At 38.1% G+C, this 25,848-nt stretch overlaps 1 protein-coding gene across 1 annotated transcript in view; it reads right to left on the minus strand.

The window, feature by feature from the left end:
- Nucleotides 1-966: 966 nt before the first annotated feature.
- KLHL14 (kelch like family member 14) overlaps nt 967-25,848 on the minus strand; it is a 142,776-nt gene continuing 117,894 nt past the window's right edge. The window contains exons 5-9 of the mRNA XM_073631530.1: nt 22,142-22,220; nt 18,930-19,120; nt 13,899-14,057; nt 9,700-9,857; nt 967-9,275 (exon numbers count right to left, since the gene is read on the minus strand). Of these exons, the coding sequence (XP_073487631.1) occupies nt 9,135-9,275; nt 9,700-9,857; nt 13,899-14,057; nt 18,930-19,120; nt 22,142-22,220 (728 nt within the window). The 3' untranslated portion in view covers nt 967-9,134. The remainder of the gene's footprint in view (nt 9,276-9,699; nt 9,858-13,898; nt 14,058-18,929; nt 19,121-22,141; nt 22,221-25,848) is intronic.

The raw sequence follows: 25,848 nt of genomic DNA on the forward strand, positions 1-25,848 counted from the left end.
GCACATGGGTATTCTTTTCACTATAAAGATATAAATATAAATTTTACTATATTCACTAAGCTTTGGGGAAAACCCCACTGCGAAGTGCAACTTCACTTCCAGAGAGAACAGCCTATTTGTAAATCAACCCCTATTAGTCAGCCAACTCAATAAAAACATAATGGCTGATATCCAATCTCAATGCTCATTGTGGCAGAAAGAATATTTGCACTAAGCCACTAAGAACGTTCTCTAGCAGCTCATATACATATCTTGTTTCTATAGTCAATATAGTGATACAAATATTGACATGTAAGCTTCTGAAAAGATTGTGAAAGACTTCTTTAAGAGCCCATTCTGACCTATGCATCAATATGGTAAAATGAGAAATATAATGTGCATTACTGCAATGTTCAGCAGCACATGTACACTAGTTCAGTGTGATGTCATTCATTTGTCATTCAATGGAACTACCAAGAAAATGCATGTTGCAGAACACCACGACACATGGTAGCACATTACTATGCACAGTGGTGTACTTGTAAAAGAAAAAATATTGTAAGTCCTAGTTTAAGTGCATTAGCAACTTATTCAAATAAATAGTCTGCCTTAATGCCTATAATGCACGTTAGGCAACAGACCAAAGAGTCTCAATGCTCCCAGATAGTTTGAAAGCAAATACTACAATAATGACTCAAAATACATGCAAACTGAAAATATGCTATTCCTTCAGTTTAATAGCTAGGTTTTCAACTTACAAATATACAAAAACTCACATAAATGGTTCTCTTAATGTTGGTAAAAGGTAATCCACTTTATGTGCTAAAACCTAAGCATTTGTAGTTAAAAAAACTAATAATCAAATACATACGAAATAAAATCATTTTTTTCTATATACTAAACATGACTGTTTACATCACATTTAGTTTCACCAATGGCTTTGGCTCTGAACATACATCATACCAAATGCTCTCTTTGTCTTGTCTTATTAGGGGAAATAGCTCTTTCCTCTGGTTTTCATATACAGACAGTCCCCTAGTTACAAACATCCGACTTACAAATGACTCCTACTTACAAACGGAGGGAGACAACAGGAAGTGAGAGGAAATCTACCCCTAGGAAGAAATTCACTCCTGTAAGAGTTACTATGGGAAAAATTGTCTCCACTAAAGCTTTATCACCAAGGCTTGTTTCCACAACAAGCCAACATTTTCAAAATCCAGTTGTCATTGGGACAGAAAGTGAGGTGAAATCTTCTGAAATGGGGCACAGACAGCAAAACAAACATTACTGGGGAGTTAACCCTTCCCTATGCTATCCAAAAAGCTTAAAAATATTTTTTTTGGCTGGAGCTACACTTAAAAAATGTACCTGTTCCGACTTACAAACAGATTCAACTTAAGAACAAACCTACAGACCCTATCTTGCTTGTAACCTGGGGACCACCTGTATTGTCTAGAACTACTATAAACATAGACTTCAGAAGATATGATCTTTACCCAGCCTACTACATTCCCCTCTTTAATGACATCCAACTGAATGTTCATTGAAAGGATTTCTTTTCAGCTAAGTCAAATTTAACCAAAAGGCCACGACAACAATAAAGAAAAGATTTTGACATGACAAGAATGAAACACCAAAAGAGTAATTCTTACATAAAGTTTTATTTAAAGTTTTCTTCCTACAAGCAAGCTCAATTTATACATTCTGATACTGTACAAAATTTACATCCTTTTTATGATTTGTTCAATAACACTGCTTTTCTTGGTCATGCCTTCTTGAAAGATAGAAAGCTTTAAATTACCATGGTTAAAAAGGAACCTTTCAAAGGACAACAAATAGCCTTTTAAAGTTAGAATTCAGAAGATTGCACATTTCATTAGACAAGTCAGGTGACAGCTGCCGTAAATTGTTCCGAAACAAGTCTTCCAACAATTTTAATACTAAGCAGGGATGCCTCACTTTGTGCTGGAGTAAATTGCTTTTACCGTTTTCTTCCAACGGAAAAAAAAAATAATCTATCTCACCCAATGTCTTATTTTACAAGGAAATTGGAGTCCTTGGGATACAAAATGTAATTTTCCCTCTTACCACTTATACAAAAACAACATACATAGCACTTTACATTAATCATAATATGGGTATTTAAATCTCACCAAATAACCTAATGTTTTCATTTATTTAAGGGGCCGGTTCTGCTGTGCAACAAGGTGGACAAGAGTAATTACCTTCAAATGCTAAAGTATGCCTCAGAACAGCTTATAACATCAGTAAATTACAATTCACTTTTTCATTTAATGTACTTTTTACACTTAATTATAAAACAGTGCAAGGACATTTTACAAGTTATTCTTTACAATGGAAGATACATTCTATAAGGGCTGCATAAACAGTAAGGGTGCTCTCTATATAAATGAAAATAAATGCCTTAAATATTAATTTAACGTAAGCAAATCAGTTTTGAAATGCTGTTCGTTGAGTTAAAAAATATTGAAGCGAGAACTCATATGACATAATCACTGTAGAAGGTGCTGTAAATGTGCTGTTAGTCCACGTTACAAGTATAATAGGAAGTAAAAAAAAAATTACGATAGGGAAGCATACTTTTGCAGGTGTTCACATGATATATATATAGCATATGCATAAACCATGACTATTAAGGTTTGTGTAGAAGTCTTTTTAGGAGGCTGTGCATGCTAATCTGTGGGTTGCATTTACGAGCATGGTGCAAAATATCTGAATAGGATATGTTCTGCTCCTGGCAAAACAGCTAGATACATATGCACACCACAGTGGAGCCACTGCCAGAAGGGTTCAATATGCCCTCCATGCAGCAGGTGGAATTTCCTCATACAGAATCTGATCATGGCTGGAGTTGAGAAGGTGAATTGTACGCAAGGTAGTGGCTGGTCTGTCCTTCACAGGAGACAGGTAAGTGTCTGGGGGACGGGGAAAAGGAACAGTCTTAAATTCAAAGTCAAGGCAAAGTCTATTTTTGACTTTAGGTCCACATTAACCACCTTAAATAATAGTTTGCACAGGAAATCTGACTATTTTGACCCGGAATTCCAGGAAAAACTATACCCAGTTTATATGTATATATATATATATATATATATATATATATATATATATATAGGTACTATTTTACATGCCAAATAATTTGCATTTCTTTACAGCCAATATTGTAATTTACATACCATTGCCATGCCACACCGCTTGCCATTTGATGAACTTATTTCTTGGGTGAAGAAACCAACTTGATATATAACCCCATACCCTACACACTGCTCAATGCACAATTAATTAGCATCATCACATCATTTAGCATGGAGCTGATTTGGGAAGAAGTAAACCACACTTTGTGCAAACCACAAAGGAGGCTAAGCAAGATTACAATAATTCTATGGTATGAAACATTTAGGCTGTGTATTTTATTTAACTCTTAGCAGGATGCCTCTAGGATATTTCCTGTTTTATTGGAAACGGCCTCTGGAATTCACTTTTTTAATAAATGTATTTTTTAAGTGAAGTAAACCTACTAGCAATTGTAAGCCCTAGTTTAAGTCACTTCTGTATGCAAACTTTTTTTCCAATGAATAAAAATATATTTTGAACTAATTTATAAAATGAATCAACTATCTAACCATTTTTTATTTTTTTATTTTACACCATAGAGAGTGATTTTTAGATTTGTATACACATTTTAGATGTCCATTGTCACTTCTTGTAAACAACACAATATTATCCTATGAGAGCTTGATGCAAAATCTCCACATTATATAGGAAGTAATAGGATTCACTGAAAATTCTGCTTAATTTTCTTCCTAATATAATATTTTCCCACCACAGTTGTATTCATGTTTCTCATAATTCCACGCCATATACATACAGTATGTGGAAAGTACAATAAAGTTAGAAACTTCTTTGTACGAAAGCCCATTTTACAACTATCAGTAGTATGTGTTAAAGTGACTCTGTCACTGGGGAAAAGTGTGGCTAAAAATGGCCCCCATGTAGTCATGATGGAACCAGAAAGTGTTTGGGTTAGTGAAGCAAGGCAAAGTATTCATGCCTATAACAAGGATAAATATTTTGTCAGTTTCCAAAATTAACTTGGATCCATACTAACAGAACATGTTTGATGTCCATTTAAACACATTTTTATACATAGGTGACTGGTTCATCTTGTAGTGAACCCATGTCCTTAAAATAATTCATGATCAGATCGTCTCAGCACACAAAGGAGTAAGATGAACATAGAGGTTGATTCACTAGAATGCACTGCTGACATTCAGATTACATCCTGATGGTGAACCTATTAATACTTCATGGTTGTCTGCCTATTAAATTATATTTTTCCTTCAACCTGTAAAATTTGTGTGCATGTAGAGCCCTGTAGGTAAAACTGATTATATTCTGTAATTGTAAAAAGAAGGACCCTTTGCACTTTTATGCACATAATAAAATATAGTACATCAAGAACAGATGCTGGTAGATGATTGTCTTAGAGGAAAGTCAAAGGGAATTTGATATGTAAGAAAGTGAACAAAGAATTAAGAAAAATAAAACAGTAAGAACTGATTTGCTGAACAGTGTGAACATCAATTACCGTGTGAGTTTTTTTAAAAAGATAAATGAAAAGTGTACCTTTGGAAAAAGAAATCCAGCAACACTTTCCCCGCTTGCTAAGCCATTGCATCAATAAATAATCTAACATTGGTTACATCAGATCTTTCTAAATGTGTTCACTATGCATCTTGTACTGAGGCCTTCTATGCTACATGTAGCCTTGTGCATACAGGGAACGCTCCATTTTCACCTTGAAACATGTTCTGGGCTGACTGCCATCATCCTAAATGGCTTTACCCTGTCCTCTGAGTGCAAAATCCAGCACAGTGGTAGAAAAGACTGTGGTGGTTACAGACAGGTCATACGGCTATGCAGGTTTATCATTTTTATTGGTGCAGAAATTAAAAGAAGTGGGTAGTTGCAGGCTTTTTCCTGAAGATTTATTTACAAAATATCTACATTCACATTGATCAGAATGTGAGGTCTTTCCAATGTTATTAGATATGAATTAAAAAAGTTAAAATGATAATTTTAGGCTGTGCTTCCTCTATTGCAGTACTACACAATGGTTGTGCTTTACTGCTCCTTTTTACAGAGTAAGTCATGGAGCCGGTTGACTCACTGAAAACAACGTGCTTCCTAGATGGCTAATATCTTATTGCAACTAATGTAGAGGCAAGGACAATAATATGGAAGATTAGGCTTGTAAATATGTCAAAGCCAAATCAAAGTTTGCTATAGGTAAATGCTGCAACAATAACTGAAAATGTGTGCTAACCAAAAACACATATACTTTCTCTTTACGTTGAATGCCAGTAGAAACAAAAAAACATTTAGGTCGGTATAGCCAGAACCATGTTCCCCATGTTTTCATTGAAAAATCATATAAAAGCATGGTGCTATAAATGGTGGTATTTCTTCAAATTTTTCATTTCTTTCATTTCTTTTGTAGGATTTTACAAGTATGGAGCTTTTCACCTTTTTATTTTAGTATTTTGATGATTTCATACCATAGAAATGTTTGTCTTCTTTAGAGGGTCAATTTACAGGAAACTATATTTATATGGTAATTGAACATTTAATCTGTGATTCCATCAGTGAGTAAGTTCCCAGTAATGCGGCCTACATGTACACTATACATGTGCACACTATACATTGTACGACTCTCTCCTATAGCTATTCTTCTGCTGTTCGTATTTCTTCTTTCATCCCTCTTAGATTTCCCTTTGTGTTCCTTTTAAGCTTTTTAAATGTGTTTCTTTTCAGTTGAGAGCATTGCGTTGTGGTTTTAAATATACTGCAAACAGGTTTCTGTATGGCCTCATTCAGATGGGCACTGAAACCCAAAGTCTGTGAAGGAGCGCATTGTTTATGTTGCTTTAGCTGCCAGGTGCTGTGTGCAGGCAACCTATCCATGTCTATTGGGACAAAGCGATAGCACAGACACAGCCATTTGCCCCAATTTGACAGCCAGGTGATCGGCCACGAAGGCGGGCAGTCTGCATTCAGGGCTGCTCACCCACACTCACATGATTGTCAAATTAGGAGCCCCAATAGACATGAATGGGCTGCCTACATGCAGCACCTGGAAGCTGAAGCCACATAAATAAGGTGCTCATTCACAGACTATGAGTGTTATAGCCTGTCTGAATTAAAGTGTTTTTTAACTTCTGTGTTCAGCTCCTCCCGCAGCCCCCCACATACTGATCTCAATCCAGCCATTGGTTCCTGCTGCTGTCAATCACAGCCTGTGAGGAGGGAGCAGAGGATGGGGCTGAGCAGCACTCTGTGTGTCCATTGACACACAGAGCCCAGCTTGGAAATCAAGCCCACAGGAAGCTGGCTATGGGAGCACTTGTAAGGGGGAGGGGGGAGAAGCGCTGGCTAGGATACCAGAAGAGGAGTATCGGGGATCGGGGCTATTAAAAATGTTTTTTTTTTTTTTTTTTTCCTTTACAATAATGTTCATGTTTATATTTCTGTGGTCTTGAATCCATGTGACCACATCTTCCTCTCTTTCCCATCTGTAGTGGTGCACAGCTCAACCTTGTCATTGATTGCATGCATGATTGATAGTCATTGAAGTAATAAATAGTGGTACTTACTCAAAGAGCTACACATTTCTAATAAAACAGAGGAAACATGTGTCTATGACATACCAAAAAACAAGCTACTGCGCTGACGGACCCATTAATGTCATACTGATTTCACTAGTATATGGACAAGCCACGGTCTTGAGTTCTCTTAATGCACACACATATTAAAAGCAAACAAAAGAGGGCACCTTCATCTAAGTATAGACAATTTATTAAAACAAGGGTTAAAAGATATAAATATATATATATAGATATATCTATATATATATCTATATATATATCTTTTAACACTTGTTTTAATAAACTGTCTACACTTAGATGGAGGTGCCCTTGTGTTTGTTTTTATTATGCATCTATGACATGCAATAGATGACGAGATAGAATATGTATTTAAATATCTTTAATCTTAAACCCCATTCAGATTGCCATAGGATTCAGTAGATTACCAAAAACACTGTTTTTCCTAGGCAATGTTCTGTCCACAGCTGGACCACTCTACTACTAGTGGAGAGAAACCATGGAAGACCAAGGTCAAAATGTTGCAGACAGGCCACTTCAATGCAGCACCCTACAGCTAATTGTAAACCTTGAATGAATATGTTCAGCTTAGAACGTACTTCCAGATCCAGCTTTGTGAGAGTCACAACTGCCTGCCAAGCATCCAAAAACAGTCAGAAAAGGCTGCAATCTTCACCCAAATACCGTATAGAGCGTTGTTTTAGAAAACAGTTGTAATGTCTTATTTTGCAGTAGTAACTTGCAGTATATTGTTCCCCACTGCACAATTCAGAATCTGTATCAACAGGCTTTTGTTTGCTTCAGACAGGTTTTGCTTTCCCCAACAAGTCTATGGCAATGCAAAAACTGCTTGGAGCAGGTCATATGCAACTCAGATAGATATCAACAGCCGGTCAGATGCACCTGTCAATGAATTCTAAATGATCTCAGCAGCATCTTAAACTGACTTCAAACTAAATCCATCAACACAAGCCCAAAACCTGTTAACACAGGCCCCTAGTTTCACTACTTCTGCTTATGTAATGTAAAATAATGGAAAATCCAACAGAGAATGGAACTTCATCACAATAACTATGACAGTAGCTTCAATCAGACATCACCAGCAAAAGCTTAAAATATCAACTTTGGATGGACTGACCCTTTAAATAAACATAAATATTAATTCTGTTTTACTTTAACCAGTATAATAGATCTTTCCATACCTATTGGTATGCATGGTAAAAGTAGCACTTTGCACCTATTAAATGTTTTGGTATTTTAACTCAAACTCTCCTAAATACACATTCCCATTTAGCCTCACCAAGTGCTTCTTTAGAAAATTAGTATACTGTTATCTAAGCTTGCTTGTCCTAGGAACAGGGAACAACAGCTAATGTTGGAGACAAATAAAGGAGTACAACACACCCATCTGTCTATATGTTATGCTATAAAGTCCCACTTTAAGATGTCTATTTATAAAGCACAAAATGTGGCTTTCATCAAACATTCCCTGGTGGAGAAGCAATCACTTCCACTTAAAACAAATCCAGGAAGTTTCTTCACCAGAGTTTGGTGAAAGTCCACTTTGTAAAATGTTGGGTGGTCATTTATGCAGCTAACACATTTTGTTTTGTAGCCATAAATTCTAAGAGATTGTGACATTCTGATAGCCACATGGGAAAAAAACTGATATAGAAATCAGTACTGGCCTATGTGATATTTTATGCATACTACCAACTCACCTAATATTTATGGTCAGTGGGCTTTATATAAAAAGTACAAAAATCAGGTGGTAGAGCCCACAGCAACCAATCAGCTTCCAGCTATCAGGTTTTGATGCAGAATAATAAAGTAAAATGAAGGAACACCCTATATTACCCCAAATCTGTTTGTCTGTTTGCTTTTGGCAACATGGGCAGTTACCCTTTGACTAGCTTTATGCAGAAAGCTCTGTATGTGTCTTCTGACATACAAAAACAAAGAACTAAAGAACTATAATAATAATTTTTTGTGGAAGATACAAGTTCCCAGAGCCTATACTGAAAAATGTATTCTGTTTCATTAGACTATATTTCAAGAAGGGGCAAAACATGCTTTTTATATCTTGAAAAATAATCCTAAAAATAAAAAAATGACAATCACGATCAGTTTTCAGCTTTCAATGTGCTGTATGAAGGGTAATCTATAGAAGGATTCTTTACTATAGGTCATACCTCCAGTTATCCTTTGCAATAATTTTTACACCTCTGTGCCAGGTGTCTTTGTGAGATTTTTAAATGTTTGTCAATAATCTATTGGAAAATCCCCTGTTTTTAAATAACTACTTCTTTGAGTAATTCCACCAACTTGATGAAAGTTCCAGTACTGATAAATCTCTCAGACTTTGTCAAGCCGCCTTCTCCTTTTACAACCTTTTTAAGGAAGAAAAATTCCAAATAAAAGTGGTCCATTAGTCTCTGTAATGTTACAGTGTCCATCTCTGTACAGTCTTTATTTGTTGTAGGGGACACAGGTTGGTAATATGACAGTAGCGCAAGCTGGGCCGGCAAGAGGCTCCGCAACATCTCCCTCCAGTTCTGTCCAGCTGGCTTTATCAGCACTGTAGCAAATAGTGGAGGATTTGTAGGCACCCTGGAAGCACACAAAAACATACTGTTAAAATATGTTCATTTTCATTATACCATCAAACGAGGATAATAAAATTGAACCATTCAGTAACTCTACTATACCATTACGATTAATAGAAGTCTTGTCTATAATATGGTTGGCAGTTTGGAAAGGTTTTATCAAATTAGAGACCCATGGTACTTCATTCAGTTCCAGCATGCAGCTCTTAGACTATAATGTTGAAAACTAAGATGATCCAGCTATATGTACAACTTATGCACTTGGCTACAAAAAGTGTGAATCTTTCTGTTTGCTCACATTAAACTGCTTAGAGTGACTTGATTTATTTTTTACTCTAATTTCTGAAGCGCACGATCAGGTTAGCCTATCTCTAAGTCTAGTCACATACCAAACCAGCATATATTGCTGTTTATAATATAACACTTACCATACTCCAACTGTAGCCTCCAACAAGGTAAACTCGATCGTCCAGTACTGCACACCCTGGGCCACTGCGTCCTTCCAGAATAGGTGTCTGTAGAATGTTCCACTGGTCTCCCTTTGGGTCATAACACTCCACAAGCATAACGTCCAGGTGGGAGAATCCTAAACATTAACAGACATTAATTTATATCTTTCTATGGGGATGATCACTAATAAACATTGGAAATAATATCTAAGCCACACTGCTATCAATTTTTAGAGAGAAATAGCAAGGAAAATATAGTCTCGAAACATCAAAATCTAAGTTTGAAAAGTGGATTATTTTTAATTTGAGTTTGTGTACAGATATGATCATAAAAGCTATGGTGCTTTGTAACAAATGTATTTTGCAATAGGAGGGGGAATTTTTATAGGGACGTTCACTCCGTGTTATGGAGTTCATTCCGTGCAAATGAAAAAGACTAGATTTGTATAAAGCAGCCTGTAACACACTGTAGGGGTTATTTACTAAAGCTGGAGAGTGCAAAATCTGGCGCAGCTCTGCATAGAAACCAATCAGCTTCCAGGTTCTATTGCCGAAGCTTTAATTGAACAAGCTGAAGTTAAAAGCTGATTGACTACCATGCACAGCACCAGATTCTGAGTGCACCAGTGTTAGTAAATCTACCCTTATATATGTTTTTATTTCTGGACAGGTTCTCTAAAAATTGTCACATATTGCTACCATAAGCAAAATCACCACTTTCTTTTTCAAACCTTCCCTTAATGATCTCCTATGTCCTGGTGATTAAATAAAAATGGTGCACAATTCTTATCTTCTTTCCCGTTAATAAAATCATGCCCCAGTTAAAAATAAAAAAACTATTAAAGAATTTCTTTTCAAAGTAGATATTGTTTTTCAGAATTTGATCTTGCTGAAACAAACTGAGCATCTCCTAATTCTCTGAATGCCTTGATGCTAGGTGAAAAATGCTGAGTTGGCCAATAAAATCCGTCTGTGTATAAGGGTGTACCTGCAGCAACCGGCCTGTGACCATACACTTCTATGACCAAATCTGACAGATAAGAGATTTCAGCAGCCATATTGAATCTCTAGTTTATGTGAGGAACAGTAGGAACAGTAGAAACAGATGGGCAATGACAGACGCTAGGCCCCATCATACCATCAATCTACATAACTCTCTTAATGGAGATTTAATTTCAGAATGTTATAACTGTTCATTGCATAATTACCACCAATGACTATAGATGTTATGAAGTAGCTCTCTTTCTTGTCCTTGCTTTCTTAGGCATAGTTAGCCTCTCAGCTTTGTAGACTGGCTTTCACCATGTCAACCATGATACTCACATGCTGCACATAAAATCATATTAACTGGATTGACCTTTCTTTTTTGTTAGTTATTCTTTTCCAAATACTTGACTTGATAATGTATTTTGTTAAATGAAACATAAACTGGTAAAACCATTTTGTTTTAGAATACTGTTAAAAATTAGATTTTAATCTATAGTTGCTTTATTAAAGCCAGTGATTTGCTAAAATACCACCCATTCAAATGTTTGTACTATTTTACCCCATCTCTCTGCTAATATGCATAGCAAGGTAAAATGATAGGCATTCCCTGATATTTGATTATTAGTGTGATAGCATGTGCACTCATAAATGGAAGCTGGTGAAGCAGGTTTTATTATAACAATATTGGGACTGCCGATGTGAAAGAAGGACCCTCTTACTTAGCAATTTAGAGAACAAATACTGAAAAGGCCTACATCTGTATCTACAGAACAGAAGTAAGTCATTCTCTCCTACAGAGTTCTTAAATTCCATGTAAACAGCTGATCTGAGAGTGATTTTTTCTCATTAAAACTAGAATGTCAGAATGACATAACTACCATTACATGCAATGATGCAGCCATTGTCTGATCAGACATCTCTTCCAGTTTCCCCACGATTTTTGAATATAATAAATGGACAGGTTCTACAATGTTTCAATTTGGTTGCCAGTTTGGTTATGTATTATCCTTTAGTGAAATTACTAAACAGCATGCACACTCTAGCAATCTTTCCTTTTAAAGTGATTGGAAAGGTTCAATTTTTTCTTTACAAATATAACAAACATTTTATACTTACCTGCTCTGTGCAAGGGTTTTGCAGAGAGCAGCCCTGATCCTCCTCTTCTGGGGTGCCCCGCCGCCTCTCCTGGCTCCTCACCTTCATCGGCTGCCTCCAAGGAGAGTCGCTTTCAATGGGGGCACCTGTGCGTGCCTACTCTCGAGTCCTGCTGCTGCGCCCATTGACACAGACAGCGGGACACGGCCCCACCCCCCGCTTCCGTATCACTGGATTTGATTGACAGCAGTGGGAGCCAATGGCTTCTGCTGCTATCAATCTATTCAATGAGGACAGAGACAGCGGGTGGAGCTTCTGGGCTCATGCTCAAATAGGCTCAGGTAAGAAAAAAGGGGGCTCTGGGGGCAGCATAGAATGCATTAAGATGAAAAACAATGAGACTTTGCAATTCCTTTAACTACCTCATACAAGGTACAAGGTAACTATCTCAAACAGTGTAATTTTTAATACAAAAATTTGTAATAAAACACTTGTATTTGTGTAGCGCCCTCTTCTGGTAAGGTTGCTAGGTACATTTAGTTTTTGGCTCCATTGTAGTGAATGGAGTAGTAATTGATTGTGTAAGTCTGTTCAGGTTTTCCTGAGCTGGGAGTTTGATTACTTCCACCTGCCTCTGAAAGAAGCTTCCAGAGCATACTAGCTGGGAGTTTTAAAGGATCAGCTGAATATTTATCATGCCAGATTTACTAGCCATTCCCTGCTACCTCCAGAAAGCTGTATTTAACCCCCGGTATTCGCAAGTGTGGCTCGGGGTGAATTTTCAGTACCAAAAGCGGTAACCCCAAGCCGCACTCAGGATTGCATTGCAGGATCCAGGTACATATTACTTACCTTGTCCCCAGGATCCTGCGATGTCTCCCCGCACTATGAGCGAGCCGTCCTCCACTCGATCTATCACAGAGCGGAGCTCCATTCCCTGCGAGCGTTGCGATGCACGGGGACAGAGAACGGCGCCAAATTCAAAAAGTAAAACACCCAATACATATACAGTACACTGTAATCTTACAGATTACATTACTGTATCAATTTTTTTCACATCCCTTTTGTCCCTAGTGGTCTGTCCAGTGCCCTGCATGCAGTTTTATATCATAAATACTGTTCTTTCTGCCTGGAAACTGGAGATTGTCCATAGCAACCAAAACCGCCCTTTACATCAAAAGTGGTTTTAGACCAGCTAGAGAACAGCGATAATAAATTAGAATCACTTGCAGAATTGAGCGATATCGATTTGTGGGGAGATTCGTTATCAAACACTGAAAGTAATGACAGCGACAATTCTGCAACTGAGCAAATTTCAGTGTTTTTGATTTGATTACATTATTGAATAATTTTTATTATTATATAATTATTTGTTATAATTATTTATAGTTATTTATTATATTATAATTTATGATTTCGTTTTTCAGACTTTATCATACCCAGGATGTCTACTAGACTCTTGTTTGGACAGATTTAAGTGAGTTATTCCTAAGAATTACAGGCCTACAATATAAAATGCCAAATTTCCATGCAAAATAATTGTACCGCTTTCAGCATCAAAAATAATCATACCGCCAGGGAGGTTAAAGACTAGAGAGACGTTTGTTCTCCTATTATTGCTACTGATCATTTTGGAGTATCATATGACCCTAAACCCTTCTCCTGTTAAAGTTCTTCAGCAATAAATGCTAAAAATAAATTCAGTCATAATTGTGTGTGTGCATGGGACTGTGCTTGTGTGACTGTTGGCCTCTGTACAATTTAGGAGGATCTGGGCATATTTTCAGCAGCTCCTTCGGGGGTGAGCGCTACATTTGTAAATATTATTGAACATTTTTTACATTTACAAACTAGTGTTTGAAATGTATGAGCCTGTTGATGATAGCTATGCAACATATTAATACAATAGGATGGTAGATCTTTAGGACAGCATATCATAAAATTGTTCATAGTTACAGAATACGTGGGATATTAGTAGATCTGGTTTAAAAAATACATATATATTTCCATAACAATATACTACAAAGGTAATATGCAACTCCCAATGCATTGCCTATTGAACCATAGCAAAACAGGTATAGTGTTGTTAAACTGACCTTTTAAATGGTTTCCGCCAATTGCATATAGACGATCATTCATTACAGCTAAGGCATGGATTGCTCTCTTAGTGTTCATATCTTGCTTCCGAGCCCATACATCCATTACTGGATCATAACAATACAACCATTGCACATACTCGCCATTATGAACACCACCTGCAATTTGAATGATTGATGATTAATGATTGCCTTTTCTGATCTAGTCTGAAAATTTTGGATATTAAACAATAAGGGAATAAGATCAATTTTTTGGCATTTTTAAAGCCATTTTTGAAAAGAAAAGAAACATACAGACAAAAGCATTAAAACGTCCTACTCTCCTTCACTCTTTATGTAAGCATTACATTATGTCATCATATAGCAAAGGCGCATTACAAACTATTTAGTTAGTTCAGGTTTCTATCATCATATCTGAACACATGTTCCTTTTGGTGCATTGTTTATGAGATGTGGACAGTGAGGGCATTCCCATTTTTTTTACAGTTTAAAAAAACCCCAAAACATATGATTGTGTAACCAGTGTAATGGAAATTTGTAAGTTCTGTATATAATTGTATTCTATTTTGTACTGTATGTATCGCACACTGCCCTCACTGTGCACACAGCACTAATAATGTTTTCAGTACATGTTTACATTCTTTTGAGTCCTGATTAGAATAAGCCTGCCTATGTAACGCCCCTTGTTACCATAAACGTACAATTGTAATATTAATGTGATACCTACGTAATCATGTTCATAAAAACCTTCAATTGCGTCATAATAAAGCAGAACAGTTATTTGGAAAGATACTGAGCGTATCTTTTGTGTCTGTTCCCTACTGCAGTAGTTATTATTAATTTGGAACCACTAAACAATATGAGGATAGGAGTTGCCTATCATCAATTTAACCGAGTCAGCATGGCGAGCCAGCCAGGAGGGGATTCCAGGTGACCCTGAGTATCCGAAACGAGGAGCTTGAGACGATCCGGGAATTTCTGATAATCAGCCAGCTGAGGTAAGCCTTTTGCTTACATTTGAGTTATCAGACTTCCTTGATTGGTAAGGCATTTTCGGGACAAAGGGTACCTATTTTACTCCCCTTAATCGAACTGTATTGATTGGTGGTTATATGTTATGTTGTCCCTGTCTATTGTCCATTGGAGTGTTATAGATAAGAAAGAGAATAATAGTGCTGTTCACAGGTATATGTAGTAAATCTGCTAGATAAAGTAGTTTAGAGGCAAGAGGGTATGGGCACATGTAGAGAAGAGAGAAGACTGGCCAGTCATTATGGGCATCGAATTAAGTAAGGGAATGAAGGGTAAGAGACCCTCAAAAATGCCCAGCACAAGAGGAGCGCTATATATGAACCTAAGGTGCGGAGGTTCCAGGTTAAAGGTGATAGCAGGTATGGTTAGTGATCAAAATATTGATCAAAAGAGGGGAGACTGTAATGGAAATTTGTAAGTTCTGTATATAATTGTATTCTATTTTGTACTGTATGTATCGCACACTGCCCTCACTGTGCACACAGCACTAATAATGTTTTCAGTACATGTTTACATTCTTTTGAGTCCTGATTAGAATTAGCCTGCCTATGTAACGCCCCTTGTTACCATAAACGTACAATTGTAATATTAATGTGATACCTACGTAATCATGTTCATATAAACCTTCAATTGCGTCATAATAAAGCAGAACAGTTATTTGGAAAGATACTGAGCGTATCTTTTGTGTCTGTTCCCTACTGCAGTAGTTATTATTAATTTGGAACCACTAATCAATATGAGGATAGGAGTTGCCTATCATCAATTTAACCGAGTCAGCAGTATCAACATATAACTTCAAGCTAACAATAATATAGTACAACTGGTGGTGATGCAGGTCTAACATTCCAATATTTAACAGGTCACTCCCGTGATACTTTTTTAAATATATTTTATTTGCACTTAATTTTTCAGGACAGCTTCCTGGGTATGTCCCCTTCTTTAAGGTTTTATATTCTTATATTTCCCAAGTATACTATTGCCATATACCGGTAAGTTTCCAAGTCTGCACATCTGCTGTGGCATTAGGAAGGGGTTTCTACTCTTCCTGTTGCATTTTTTTTAATAAATTTTGCTGCTGAAGTGTCCAAGACACAAAGGAATGTCTGACTTAGTCTAGCAGGCTTCATCTTTTACTTTTGGGTTGACAGGAACATTACAGAGAAAATCAGATCTCACAATGTGCCAGTACCTAACATCTTATTAACGCACCAAAGAACCATTTAAAATAAATAGAGCAGCCACTTTAAAGAGACAAATGTATATAAAAATATCTACCAAACACAGAATCTAAGGTAAATAGTAGCGCTAAAAATGCAATAACATAACCATTATATATTACACATCTAGTGAATAATAGTGCAAAGGATGCAAAAAAGAAAAAAAGTCCATAAGATATAACATCCAATTCTGGGTAATAAATCCATTGATAGGTATTCAGTTGCTTGAATGATCTGACACCACATCACTTGATCAAAACCATGTCTCCGTTCCCCAGTTAAATGTAAACTCACCAACACCAATTGCCTCATATTCTCATGTTCGGCTAGTAAAGCATTGTACCTCTCAGGGTCATGGATATCCCATCAAACATTCCAGGCATCCAAAGACCACAAGATTAAAGGAAAAAAGGAAAATGAAAGCTCCAAATGCAGTAATATCACAAAATGGAATTTATTGAGAACACAAATCCTAATGGTAATGCACCTACAAGAAGGCAGAATAAAACACGCATTGGTATGATAAGCAGATGCTAGGGATACTTATTTGCGGCAGACATAGGCTAAACACCATATCTCACCCAACCAACATGGCAATGCATACGGAGTATCACTTCCGGTGATGCGTAAACGTCACTTCCGGTTGCCATAGAGCCACGTCCCAGTGTGTTTCGTCATTGCAACTTTGTCCTGGGATTCAGAATCACTGGCATCTGCCAATCATACCAAAGCGTGTTTTATTCTGTCTTCTTGTAAGTGCATTACCATTAGGCTTTCTGTTCTCAATAAATTCCATTTTGTGATGTTATTGCACTATTTGGAGTTTTCATTATCCTTTACATATTACGGATACCTTGTGGTCTTTGGATGCCTTGAACGTTTAATGGGATATCCTTGTGACCCTGAGGGGTACAATGCTTTACTAACCGAACATGAGCATGTGAGGCAATTAGTGTTGGCGAGTTTACATCTAACTAGGGAGTGGACACGGTTTTGATCAGGTGGTGTGGTGTTAGATCATTCAAGCAACTGAATACCTATCAACGGATTTATTACCCAGAATTGGATGTTATATCTTATGGACTTTTTGTCTTTTTGCATCCTTTGTACTATTATTTACTGGTGTGCAATATATATTGTTTATGTTATTGCATTTCTAGCTCTACTATTTACCTTCAATTCTGTGTCTGATAGATATTTTTAGGAACATTACAGAATTTAAAAAAGAATAGGCATACTCTCTTTTCAAAACAACCCCTCATATTATGTCATTTTACGTCAATAATGGCATACCTTACACCTTTTTGCAAATTGGACAAATAGTAGATGAAACACCACAGTCTATGTTAAGAAATCTGCCTTAATAAAGTTGTGAAAGTAAAAACTGAAAGGGGGAATTGAAAGGGGGAGATATTCAGCTTGGGAGGAGTATGATCATTGCTTTTACCAAGAGCTGTTTATTAAACAAATATACACCTTTATCCGGTGCTTGGTGCCAGGATGAAACCTCCTTTGGCAGCTCAGAGGATCCTCAAACATACAAAACCTGCATACAGGTCTTTGTCCAAATTAAAAACTCTTTCACTTCATTACAAAAGCATTGCAGTACAAACCAGTCAAGCTCCCTTATCCCACAGTAATGTTTCAGACCATGTCTAGCCCTTTAACAAACCAGGAGCAAACTGCAGGGAGCTTGCCTGGCTTGTACTGCCATGCTTTAGTAATAGAGTGAAAGAGCTTTTAATACGGACAAAGAGCTGTTTATTTGGATTGACATTCTTGCAAGTCTACAGTTCTTTTAATGATGACTAACATATATAGATCTATATACAGAATTCTAAACTGGCACATGGCTAGAGAAGTGGCAGTTAACCCTATTTGAATATGCAAGCATTTGCTTTTCCCTTTAACACTCTCACTTTGTTGCTATGGGATACCAGAAGAAATAGATCTATTAAATATAATGTAATCCTCAGATTCAATTTAATCCAAAAACAGATTACAGTAAGTCCCCTACATACGGATGAGTTCCGTCCTGAGAGCCCATTCGAAAGTCCAGTTTGTTTGTAAGTCCAACAATTTGTTTGTAAAGCCTAATAAATTACTGTAATAGGTTTATAACACATTTCACATAAATAAAATATGGAAAAAGAAGGTTGAAATAAAGATACAGTACTGTATACAATAGAGTAAACAGAAACACAATCAATTGTAGAGGATGCACGCATGAGCATGTACACCAGAGGTTTGAACTAACTCACATCATTGGACATGTGAATGCATGTTCGAATCTTTGAAAGGTCCTAACTTGAAAGTTCATATGTAGGGGACTAACTGTATAGGATTTCTTTTCCAACCGATTTTTTTCTAAATGTTGGTCAAGGCCATATTTTCATGATAATATAGCAGTCTTTCTGAAAAAGATTTTTCTTTTTTTTTACTATACTAAGATGATAGAATTACCCCAGTACCTATACACACCGGACCCTCGTCTTACCCCACTAAGCCATGTCCATGTTGTATGCATGTTCCATTGTGAAGCCATATCTTACCATGCATCCAACAGTAGAATACATGCATATAACTGATTATGAGTAACTGCCATATATGATGGGGAAGGTAGGTTGCTTTGAGGGATAACAAGGGCAGGAATCTGGTGATTTTATTTCTATTTGAGGCATGTATTACCTATTTGACTCTCATATACATTAGTAAAATGCTTCTTTTAAAATTTTGAGCAATGTCAAAACTAGAAAAGTGATACTCCTTGCATTTTTCCCACCTGATGTATATATTTTGCCATTGTGGACGGCTCCTGCATGGGCTGCCAGAGGCTGTGGTAATGGGGACACATAGCACCATTCATTTGTCTCTAGATTATAGCACTCAACACTCGACAAGTATCCTGTTTCATTTCTTCCTCCGATGACATATAGGTGCTTATCCAGGCGACAGGCATAGAAACTGGCTCTCCTGAATGAAGAAAACACACAATATAAAGATTATCTCCTGAATCATACTGTATTAATCACTTGTAGAGTAACTACTACGTTTTTACTTAAATGCATAGTTACTCTAGTGCACTAAATACAATTTACTACTGATTGAACATGTTTTTATTTTCCTTTTTTTCTTGTGAGGCCGTTTAGGGACTGCTAGCTCTTTAAGAAGAATTTGCCAATGTATAATGACAATGAGAAAGATAAAGAAGATACCTTAACAATTATAAATTATCTTGACATTCACTATCCTTATGGTCCTTCAAGGGTCATTGTTTCCAATTTACTAAAAGAAGCACATCATCAAAATTTTTTTTCTTCCGTTAGCTTTCCCTTTCCTTGCAGTTAAGCTGTAAAGAACACAACATTTATGTGTCCAGACACACATGAAAGTTGCAAATTGTGCATCATCTATTTCACTTTTTTCTGCAACTTGTACCAGAGTACATATGCCTGTTGGTAAATTGCAGGTATAGACTAAGAATGTAAATTGAATGGCTGTGATCTATGAAACTACAATAAACTCCAGCTCTCAGATCTGGGGGAAGAAAACTTTGAGGTAGGTAGCCTCCAAAATCTGTTGCATTTGACTTTAAACACATTTTAGGTTTTTACATCTATACAGCAGAATTGTGTGAAAATAGCAACATTTTCATGAGGGTTCACAAAGCTACTTTTCTTGACTGACATACAGTATCTCACAAAGGTGAGTGCACCCCATACATTTTTGTAAATATTTTATTATATCTTTTCATGTGACAACACTGAAGAAATTACACTTTGCTACAATGTAAAGTAGTGAGTGTACAGCTTGTATAACAGTGTAAATGTGCTGTCCCCTCAAAATACACAGCCATTAATGTCTAAACCGCTGGCAACAAAAGTGAGTACACCCCTTAAGTGAAAACGTCCAAATTGGGCCCAAAGTGTCAATATTTTGTGTGGCCACCATTATTGTCCAGCACTGCCTTAACCCTCTTGGGCATGGAGGTTGCCACTGGAGTCATCTTCCACTCCTCCATGACGACATCATGGCGCTGGTGGATGTTAGAGACCTTGCGCTCCTCCACCTTCCGTTTGAGCATGTCCCACAGATGGTTTGGTTAAGGTTTTAGGTCTGGAGACATGCTTGCCCAGTCTATCACCTTTACCCTCAGATTCCTTAGCAAGGCAGTGGTCGTCTTGGAGGTGTGTTTGGGGTCGTTATCATGTTAGAATACTGCCCTGCGGCCCAGTCTCTGAAGGGAGGGGATCATTCTCTGCTTCAGTATGTTACATTACATGTTGTCATTCATGGTTCCCTCAATGAACTGTAGCTCCCCAGTGCCGAGAGCACTCATGCAGCCCCAGACTATGACACTCCCACCATCATGCTTAACTGTAGGCAAGACACACTTTTCTTTGTACTTCTCACCTGGTTATCGCCACACACACTTGACACCATCTGAACCAAATAAGTTTATCTTGGTCTCATCAGACCACAGGACATGGTTCCAGTAATCCATGTCCTTAGTCTGCTTGTATTCAGCAAACTGTTTGCAGGCTTTCTTGTGCATCATCTTTAGAAGAGGCTTCCTTTTGGGACGACAGCCATGCAGATCAACTTGATGCAGTGTGCTGCATATGGTCTGAGCACTGACAGGCTAAGCCCCCACAACTTCAACCTCTGCAGCAATGCTGGCAGCACTCATACATATATTTCCCGAGGACAACCTTTGAATATGCCGTTGAGCATGTGTACTCAACTTCTTTGGTCGACCATGGCAAGGCCTGGTCTGAGTGGAACCTGTCCTGTTAAACCACTGTATGGTCTTGGCCATCATGCTGCAGCTCAGTTTCAGGGTCTTGGCAATCTTCTTATAGCCTAGTCCATCTTTATGTAGAGCAACAATTCTTTTTTTCAGATCCTCAGAGAGTTCTTTGCCATGAGGTGCCATGTTGAAATTCCAATGACCAGTATGAGAGAGTGAGAGCGATAACACCAAATTTAACACACCTGCTCCCCATTCACACCTGAAACCTTGTAACACTAATGAGTCACATAACACCGGGGAAGGAAAATGGCTAATTGGGCCCAATTTGGACATTTTCACTTAGAGGTGTACTCACTGTTGTTGCCAGGGGTTTAGACATTAATGGCTGTGTGTTGAGTTATTTTGAGGGGACAGCAAATGTACACTGTTATAGAAGCTGTACACTCACTACTTTACATTGTAGCAAAGTGTAATTTCTTTAGTGTTGTCACATGAAAAGGTATAATAAAATATTTACAAAAATGTGAGGGGTTGTACTCACTTTTTTGAGATACTGTAGACAGTCTGTTGCACCCTCACAATTAGCTCCCAGATTGTGTGTGCTGTTTTCGGAGTGTTGTACAGGGAGCCCTATCCACTTTAGAAGACCTGAAAATCTGAGTAACCCCAGTCTCTAAATTAGTAATCTCAAGAATTACAGGATGGTCTAAGGGGTGAAAGCACATTTTTAATTAGTATTAAGGTAAAAAACAACTTTTGTTGAAATCAGCCTTTTTCAACCAGGATGCCTTGAGGGTGCCTTGGCAAAATGCCTAGAAATTGCCCAAGAATTTTATAGAAGCCAGTGTGCAGATTGAGCCTGCGTATTAGTTACATAAAGCCACAAGTTTTCATTGTGCACCATTACAACCTTCGACCCGTCAGTGTCCTAACAACCAAAGACATCATCGGTTGATAAGGAGGATGTCGGGTACTTGCACAGCATCATATTTTGCCCCTCTCCTGATCCACTCCATCAGCTCTGGGGTCACATTAGCTGAGTGAGGAAGAGAAACTGAGAGAGACGAGAAACATTAGAATACTAGTCAGTACCAATGTGCAAAGGTGTGTTTAGTTTAGTTTTTAAATTTTAGTATGGGTGCCTCAAGATTGTACAGAATTTTAAAGGGTGCCTTGGCTGAAAATAGGTTGTGAAACACTGGTTTAAATTAACAATAAGGGGCAGAAGAAGAAACACTTACCTTTCCTGCATAGGTGGAAGCTGTATCCAGCTGTTAAATCTTGGATCATATCGACTCACAAAATTTGTACTGTGTTTTCCTGCAAAAATAGAAATGTGTTATAAATAAGAACTTTGACTACAGTTATAACAAGACAATGTGAATACAATACAGCAGCAAAGAGTGCAAGGTGCCAGCATAGTTCTAGTATAATTATACCTAATCACAGTAGCTAAATAAGCAACAAAAAATCAACTGGAACTTGACTGAATTATAGTAAAATGTTGCAGCTTTAGCAGGAAATCCAAAGTCTTAGTGTGCCCAAGACTTTCTATACTTGGCTGTTACTTTTTATCGCACACTCAAAGCACTTGTCTAGTTATTTAGTAAATATATTGTATATTGCGTACAAGGTTTGGCAAGGCTCTGGTGCTGTATTTATAGCCTGGAGCCAGAACATAGCTTGTCATTTTTTACATAACTTCCTGAGCTGGAAAGCATCTAAATTCAGAATGGAGCCGAGCTTGAAGCTGAATTCACTTGGGGGCTAAAAACATAAATGCAAACTATTCACTAGGGGGAGAACCTCTGGGGGAATCAAGGATGGAGAAAGATCTGGGGATCCTAGTAGAAGAAAGACTGAGCAATAGCATGCAATGTCAAGCTGCAGCTACCAAAGCCAGCAGAATATTAGCATGCATATAAAAGGGGATATACTCCAGAGATAAAACTATAATCCTGCCACTTTATAAAACTCTGGTAAAGACACATCTGGAGTATTCTGTCCAGTTCTGGTCACCAGTCCTCAGAAGGGATGTGCTGGAGATGGAGAGAGTCCAAAGAAGTGCAACAAAATTATACAGGGATTGGAGGACCTCAATTACGAGGAACGACTACAAGCACTAAATTTATTCTCGCTGGAGAAGAGACTCTTGAGAAGGGATATGATAGTGATTTATAAATACATTAATGGTGAACCCAGCATAGAAAAAAAACTATTCAGTCTCAGGGAGTGTAAGAGGACAGGGGGCCACACAATGAGACTGGAGCAGAAGCGGTTAAAGCTAAAGCTGCACAGGGTGTTTTTCACTGTCAGGGCGATAGGGAAGTAGAACGCTCTTCCACAATTGGTGTTGTTGAAGACATCACTACCGATGCGATAGAGATAATGCATGCATTTAGCGACTATTATAAGTCTCTGTATAAATCCAATAGGGGAGCAGGGGGTGAAATAATGGATGATTTCCTCCAGTGAATACCAATCCCAACCTTGTCAGAGATAGATAGAATAGATATAGAAGCACCAGTGACTCTAGAGGAGCTAAAATGGGCAGTGGCTGGGATGCCCAACCAAAAATCACCAGGCCCGGACAGGCTCCCGGTAGAAATATATAAACGTTATGGTGAAGTATTACTCCCAGAACTGCTGAAAACATTGGGATGGGCGTTAGACAATGGGAGTCTACCTACCTAAATGTCGGAAGCCACTATTATCATAATATACAAGGAGGGGAAAGATCAACTGGATATCTCCTCTTATCGCCCAATTTCATTATTATGCACTAATGTAAAAATCTTGGCTACAGTCTTAGCAACCTACCTAAATAGATGTATTCAAGATCTGATACATCCTGACCAGTCTGGTTTTATCCCCAATAGATCAACTAGCATTAACATCAGAAGAATCTTCTTAAATATGCAGATCCCAACTGACAACTTAGGCTCCAAGGCCACATTAGCCTTGGATGCCGCCAAGGCCTTCGATAGTCTAGAATGGGACTATCTATAGAAGGTGCTAGAGCGATTTAGGTTTGGCCCCTCTTTTATTAGATGGGTTAAACTACTCTATAGCGAACCAAGAGCAAAAATAAAAATTAACAATGAACATTCAGAAGTGTCCCAGTTGGAGAGAGGGACGAGACAGGGTTGCCCCTATCTCCCCTATTGTTCGCACTTGCAATGGAACCACTAGCAATTATGACTAGATCAAGGCTAGACATACAGGGGTTCCGGCGTCAGTTAGAAGAGGACAGGATAGCACTGTTCGCAGATGACGTCCTGTTTTTCCTTGGGGATGTTGAAACCTCATTAAATACACTGATACAAATGGTTGGTGAGTTCGGGCGACTTTCTGGTCTGGTCATCAATTGGGATAAGTTGGCTCTGTTACCGGTTGACCCAATATAAACCAATATGTTAACAATAATTTAGCCCCATTGCTATTGAAATAAAGCAAAAGGGACACATCTGGTGCCGATTCCCCCTATCTGTTGCAGGGCGTTGCAATCTAATAAAGATGATATGGCTACCGCAGATATTGCATATGCTCCACAACACTCCGACCTGGATAGGTCAGAAGTGGTTTAAGAGAATAGAATCCCTTTTCAGGGAATTAATTTGGAAGAAGGGCCAATCTAGGATTAGCCTGCAAACTATGCAATTACAAATTAAAGAAGGTGGTATGGCGATCCCGCACCCGAGATGATATTTTTGTCATCCCAGCTGCAACACCTAGTGGGCTGTGGAGCCCTAGGTGGTGGGAACTCCAGCAATAGAATGATGATAATGGGTGCTCCACAAAATACACTAGTGGAAGCATTACAGGCAGACTCTTTTATTCATAGATGCCCGACGAGAAAAATAGTTAGTAAAGTGTGGCAGGTAACGAAGGCACTAATGGGGTATAATGGGGTAACACAATATACCCTTTTATGAGCACAACAAAAACCTGGCCGAAATAAGGGGTATAGAGAGACCTAGGGAATGGGAAAGGCGGGGTATTAGCCATTTATTTCAACTATATGAGGGTAACCTCATGAAGACATTCCTATAACTAAGATGGGAATTTAATATTTCAAACAAGGTGTTTTATAAATACTCCAGATTAGGCATGCCATTCAAGTACAGTTCAGGTCTTAAATCATTGAATGGACCCAGATCCCTGTACTCCTAAAAATAATTAAATCAGCCTCAACTAAAGGTCTAATTTCCAAGTTATATGCTAGATTGGAGGATAGAATTATAGGTGGAGTGGGACCTCTTAAGAGCAGAGCGGGGTGGGAGAGAGACGTAGGAACAATAACTATGGAACAATGGGATAAGATTTTAGAACAAGGAGCCCTGGTCTCGATTTCCCCCTCGCAGAAAGTCTCTCACCTGTTCCTAATCCATGGAGTCTACTATACCCCCCCCCAAAAAAATGTTTAAACTTGGATGGAAACAAAATGATGAGTGCCTCAGGTGTAAGGCGACAGGAGATCTTATCCACATGGTGTGGAAGTGTCCAAAGCTGTTTAGATATTGGGTGGCGATAGTTGATAGGATAAATAAAATCTTTAGGACCACATTAGAACCTGAGGCCAAGACATGCCTATTAGGGAGCTTAGAGGAAGATAGAGCTCTGCCTGGTACTACTGTAGCATTGCTGAGATAACTGTTCCAAGTGATTATTATTAACACAGAAATGGCAGGCACAGACCCCCCGATTGTGAAGAATTGGATTGAGACTATTAATTCAATAGTTTGGAGCAAGAGAGAGTGGCATATATTAGGCAAGACAACCTCAGAAAGTTTGAGAGAATGTGGAGACCTTGGCTGGAGGAGATGGGGTGTCCCTTATGAGGGGATGGGGGGGAGCTGGGGAGAATTCCTCTCCCGCTCCCCACCATGCCCCTGTCTCTGCCTTTTTTTCTTTCTGTGGTCTCTTTCCTATATCTCTTCTCTGCCCA

The sequence above is a fragment of the Aquarana catesbeiana genome, linkage group LG05 (assembly GCF_042186555.1).
Source record: "Aquarana catesbeiana isolate 2022-GZ linkage group LG05, ASM4218655v1, whole genome shotgun sequence".
NCBI lineage: Eukaryota > Metazoa > Chordata > Amphibia > Anura > Ranidae > Aquarana > Aquarana catesbeiana.